Source organism: Lissotriton helveticus, chromosome 10, assembly GCF_964261635.1.
Source record: "Lissotriton helveticus chromosome 10, aLisHel1.1, whole genome shotgun sequence".
Lineage (NCBI taxonomy): Eukaryota > Metazoa > Chordata > Amphibia > Caudata > Salamandridae > Lissotriton > Lissotriton helveticus.
The window spans coordinates 610,324,524-610,330,523 of NC_136071.1; the positions used below are offsets into that span (position 1 = coordinate 610,324,524).

The 6,000-nt window shown below is 39.9% G+C and overlaps 1 protein-coding gene across 1 annotated transcript in view; it reads left to right on the forward strand.

The window, feature by feature from the left end:
• The window catches only part of TXNDC11 (thioredoxin domain containing 11), a 450,106-nt gene extending 446,663 nt beyond the window's left edge, over nucleotides 1-3,443 (forward strand). Inside the window, exon 12 of the mRNA XM_078663148.1 lies at nucleotides 1,855-3,443. Coding sequence (XP_078519274.1) covers nucleotides 1,855-2,908 — 1,054 coding nt within the window. The 3' untranslated portion in view covers nucleotides 2,909-3,443. The remainder of the gene's footprint in view (nucleotides 1-1,854) is intronic.
• The last annotated feature ends 2,557 nt before the right edge of the window (nucleotides 3,444-6,000 follow it).

Genomic DNA, 6,000 nt, shown 5'->3' on the forward strand with positions numbered 1-6,000 from the left:
TGAGTAGCACTAAAGAAGAAATTAAATACACATGAGAGAGGGTCTTTGTGAAGATGAGGGGAGCCATTGGAGGGTGGTATCAAGGCCAAACTGGCCGGACCGGGCATCAGATGTTTTCTCTGGGAACTGGAAAGGTGGGGGCGGTTTTGTTACCACAAAAAGACCTTCACATTTGCTTAAAGATGCGCGTATACTGACAAACCATGAAGTGCATAATTGTCTCAACCTAATATAAACCTATTTTCACTTGCACTTTAGTGGTTGTCTATTTACTTACTTACATCAAAGAAGGTTGCGCAATAGTATGTCTGTAAACCTTACCTTTTGTCCTGAATTTTGACCCGCTGTCCTGAATTTTGTCCTGAATTTTTACACTCACTGTCCTGAATTTGCACCCATGCCAGTGGGCTTGTAAATCTGCCCCCTAGCGTTCAGCTTTTGGGATGCCAGTGGGGTAATTTTAGGGTTCAGGGTGGGTATGGGTTTTGGGGTGGCAAGGGTAATTTTAGGGTTCAGGGCGGGTATGGGTTTTGGGGTGCCAGGGGAAATTATTAGGGTTCAGGGTGGATATGGGTTTTGGGGTGCCAGGGGTAATTTTAGGGTTCAGGGTGGGTATGGGTTGCAAGGACGGACATTTTAGGGTTCAGGGCGGGTATGGGTTTTGGCGTGCCAGGGGGACAATTTTAGGGGTCAGGGCGGGTATGGGTTATGTGGTGCCAGGGGTCTAATTTTAGGGATCAGGGAATGTAGGAGTTTTAAGGGGCCGGGCGGCGAATATTAGGGTTCATAAGTGTGCTCTAATTGTTGTCCAGTTTCAAATGCAGAATTCACCACTTTTTTTTCTCAGCTTGGCCTGAGCATTACCCCGATCCTGATTGTCTGCCATTTTAGCCTGCCCCTATTGATTAAAATTAGCCACGCCCCTTTGTTTGCCAGGTTAGCCCCCCCCCGAAACATTTCTGCGGATGCCCATGCTCTTCACAGCACTTTTTCTTTCATTACTTTGTCAACTGTTTTTAGCCATATTGTACAACAGAATTGTTCAAAGCCCAGCACTCTAGCATAGGTGAGGCCTTTTGGCTTTGCCAATGCTTCTTATTTTGAAGTTACTGCTCCCAGATAGGTGTCTGATATGTCATGGAATTTAAGTGCTCAGGCATGGTGACCAATGCCGGTGTTCAAATTCTCATGCTGGGCCATAAAGTAAATGGCTGCTACAATATCATGTGCATGCATGCATGCCTACACGTCACTGCTGGAATCTGCACATTTTTTTGGGTGATGCAGTTCTACATTGGTAACATTTAATTTTTGTCAATGTTGTTTAGCATTGACAAGGCCAAAAAAGTTACTTAACATTTTAACGGAAAGACCTATTGGCTTTGCCTCTTCTCGTTATAGAATTTGTATGTGTCAACATGATATATAGACATACCCATATAACTATAGCCCACAATGAGCAGTTCATTTTTTTCTATCACCAGTGGCAGCTCCCAAAGGTGAACTTCAATACATATAGAACAGAAACGATTCAATGATACACATCCAGTAGCGGAACCAGTGTTGTTTTTAACATGGCCCAATATATTTCAGTAGTACTGCAACATAAATATGAATTGTTCACAATGTCACATTTTACTCTGTTATGAAAAAGATTTCAGTCTCGGGTGCAGAGGTCACCCTTTTCCTGTAATTCTGATGCTATATAAAAAATTGTGCAGTTGACTGGTCCTTCAGTCTTTTATACTATTTTGTGCATGCCCAAAAAACATGAAGGTGTGTTTTAACACATTTTAAACGTAAACCCTTTGTTAGTCTATTCATTAACCATTTACCATGTGTTCTATCCCTCAGGAAAGATAAAAGTTTGAAATTCCCAGAAGACTTGGAAATCACTGTTCCGAATCTACTCAGATTTGTTCTAGACTACACTCTGGGTTCGAAGGCATGGCACAGCAGAAAACACAGCTTTAATAGAAATGGAGGAGAGCACAGTGACAAACCCAGCCTTAAAAATGGAGGGGGACACTGTGAAAAACCCAGCCTTAAAAATGGAGAGCACAGTGAAAAACCCAGTCTAAAATATGAAGGACGGCACATCGAAAAACCCAGCCTTAAAAATGGAGATGGGCACAGTGAAAAACCCAGCCTTAAAAATGGAGATGGGCACAGTGAAAAACCCAGCCTTAAAAATGTAGGCAGGCCCGGTGAAAAACCCAGCCTTAAAAATGGAGGCAGGCCCGGTGAAAAACCCAGCCTTAAAAATGGAGGCAGGCCCGGTGAAAAACCCAGCCTTGAAACCGGAGGAGGGCACAGTGAAAATAACAGCCTTAAAAATGGAGGTGGGCACAGTGAAAGACACAGCCTTGAAAAGGGAGGAGGGCACAGTGAAAATATCAGCCATCAAAATGCAGGAGGGCACAGCGAAATCCACAGCCTTAAAAATGGAGGAAGGAACAGCGGAAAACCCAGTCTTAAAAATGGAGGCAGGAACAGCGGAAAACCCAGTCTTAAAAATGGAGGAAGGAACAGCGGAATCCCGAAACTTAAAAATGGAACCCCTCTAGACATCAGCCAGATCCTGAACCATGAGAAAAATATACAGAGACTGAGGGCAGAACTTGGTGCTCTGCGGCAGGCACAAGAGCATCTTGCGGTTCAAATTTCTGATGCCCAGGATTATGATCTCAAGCTCAGAACCCAAAAGCATACACTGGAAGAAAACCAAGCACTATATCTTCATAAAAAACACCTTCAGGCTCTAAATGAACAACATACTAAACAGCTTGATAAGATTGAAGAAAAATTTGAAGAACTGAAAGACACCTCAGAAGCGCTACTAAAACTGCACGCTGTGCTTAAACTTCTTGTAGCATCAATGGATGAAGCAGAAAAAAATGAACAATAGGGCTTTTATGGACGATTTACAAAAACTAAGTTCCTGGCTAGACAATATGGATCTATTCAACAGTGATTGACTCAGAAACCTCTGAACGTACTAACAAAAATATTATGTATTAAGTTGCAAACAAACCATTCAAACGCCTGAGTTCTGAGAAAGCAGTTATGCAAATTTTATTGAATTTCATTGTAAATAAAAAGAAAATATTTTCAATGGTATAGAAAATCAAGTTTAAAGTATTTTATTGACTTTTTGATTGAATTGGTGATGCCGAAATCACATCAGGGTACAGAAAAGTAAGGGATATGATGCAATGTATTATCATTAACTTGGTGACCATTAAAATGTGCTACATGTCCACATCTGTATTTTGTTTTTGCTATAACATAGCGTGTGGAATTCTAACCAGATTGTGAAACAGTTAGACCCTGATGCAAATAGTAATTATTTTAAATCAATTTGCCTATACGTAACATCTCATGTTTCTATTTTTTGTAATTATGACAGACTAGATTTTCTAATAAAGTTTAAGTAAAGAACATCCATAGTCAGTGTAATTTAATGAAGTAAGAATTCAATTAATTTCCACGAACAATTCACAACATCTGGATTTTCAGTCAGTTGGCATCCAGTGTATATTTTTACTAAAGGTAAAGAAACCAAAGCAGCCATCTTAACAAACGTTCCTTTCTAAATTCCCCAAAACCGCTCCACTCACATTGAATCGGAGTGCACTGTGAATTCCTTCAAACATACAGTTTTTCAGAAACCCAAACCCACTTTTAGCAATAAGGCAATACTTTTCTTAAAATGTGTTTTCTCTTCGCATGCTTACATTTTAATTTATAACCCAAACTGTAATTCCTCCTTTCCCAGGTCTGTGGTGCTTTACCATCAAGCTTACATGAAGATTGAAGCAATAGATAGGATAATCTTAATTTACAAATTGCTGTAGTTTGCTGCAATATTTCTATCAAGCAATCTACTGGACATTGCAGTGATATCCCTCACCCCCATCCTCAGACATTTGCACACTGGAATGTCTGTCCTGGTGCGAGAGATCATGGCAGTCAAGTGACACTGGTCTCTGCCAACTTTAGAACCTTCTGCACCAGGATCTCAATTAGTTTACATAAAAGTGGAAATTGGCAAAGGTTTAATTTTCACAGACATAACCCTTAAATCAAAATAGCCATATTGCATGCTAAGAATGATTTTGGTCGTATGAAAATAGAAAAATAGGCTCTTCAGCCATGCCCCAAAATTAGGACAGTGCGCTTTTTGGGGAGTAAAATTATTTAATAAAAATCTTCAAAAAAAGAAGAAAAACTGTTGAACAAAAACAATGACAGTCACTGGGCAGTTCAATTTGTAAAAGCCTTGTTCCACCTCTGTCAACATTTTGCAGCCAAATGATTGGAACTATGCCTTGATCACAGACTCCACATTTTGAAAATCACCAACCCTGTTCTCAGTTTTTTTTCCTGTTTTTTAAAATAAACCCACTTCCTGCTAACTCGTGCTTATTACTGCTCATTGATATTATGCACTCTCTTCAGGCTAGAAGCAGAGCTCCAGTTTGGAAAGCAGTTAAAGTTTCCAAAGTCGCAGTTCAAGTTGTACTGGGAATCACAGCTAGTTAGTTTTCAATCCGCCATAAAGGTTTTCAGCGTGCCCATTGATATTCTATAAAAGCTTAAGAGAGTGGGAGTACACAAAGGGCATGAATGAGGCTGACTTTCTAAACGCGTGTTTTCCTAGTTGGCAACAAACCCCAAAACTAGGCAATATTGATCTCAAAAGGGCTTAACTGAGAACATTTTCCATCCCTACCAGAAGTGGCTAAAACACTACGTAAATGTGGTAGACGCTATTTCAGCTGCAAAATCTAGTACCCCCTGTCTAAATAACACCAATAATTGAGAGTTTAGATGATCACAGTTTTTCAGGGTTGCTAAACTGTCACCTATGAAGTAATTTAATGTACAGAACAGAGAAAATAATATAAAAACGTCATTCTGCAATTACCCCTGATTAAACCTAAATTTGTTAATGTCACAGACATTGAAAATATAGAATCCTTCATGCGTTCACCCCTCCTTGAGCATGTCGCAATCTCAGATTTCACTTTTTTCACTCCATATTCAAGCATGGTGCTTGAGGCAGTCGCCACAAAGAATTGTCGCACAACATTGACTTTCTTTTCAGATCAGCAGGTCATCAGGTACCTGTGCGTGCAGGTACCCGAAGTCATTCCAACATCTCAGCATCAATCATCAAAAGTAAACACATTAGGTTACAATACAGTATTTACAATTATTACATAACCCGCCCACCCCCCAGGGAAAAAAATAAAACAGAACAAAGTCCATAGACATTTGGTCTGTTATGGCAAATAAAAGCTGGGTGTCTCCAGACAACTGGAAACTAATGTGAGAGTAGGCTCCATAATTATACTAGTGTTTAAAATATCAGTTTAATACCACCATTTTTGCAAGACCGTCATGCTTGCACACAAAATGAAACAACTGCTCTACTGCCATTTTAAAGACTCCCAGGAATCCTTCTGGATGGTCCCTTTTTAGCAAAGGATACCAAGTCAACATCATTGGCTTCCTTGAGAGTAGCAGTTAAAAAAAAACAATGTCCTTGCAGCCATTCCCCTGGTAAAAAATTCACATGAACAGTAAAAATCTATCTGAAGAAAAATATATTGTTCTGCGCTTGACATAGTTCCCCACTAAACGTACATCTAAGGGTAGTCACAGCAGAGTACATATACAAAATTCTTAAATAAGCAACCACATAGTTCAGCACGTGATGGTTCTTTCCTCCAATCACCGAGACGGAGCCGGATAGGATTCATTTTGGCAGTTGGTTTTGATGTCCAACCACCACACCCCCCATCCAATAATTTTCTCTGCTAAGTAAGCTCTCCAAATCTCAAATTATAAAAGGCCAAGCTTCTGGTAAACTATGTACAGATTCACAGTTTTGGTAGTTCACATTACAGTAGTAACTTAATTGATCTCTGCTCCCCTAAACATTCAAGTAACAAAATGCTATTAAAATACAGAATTGCCAGAAAATATACCTTC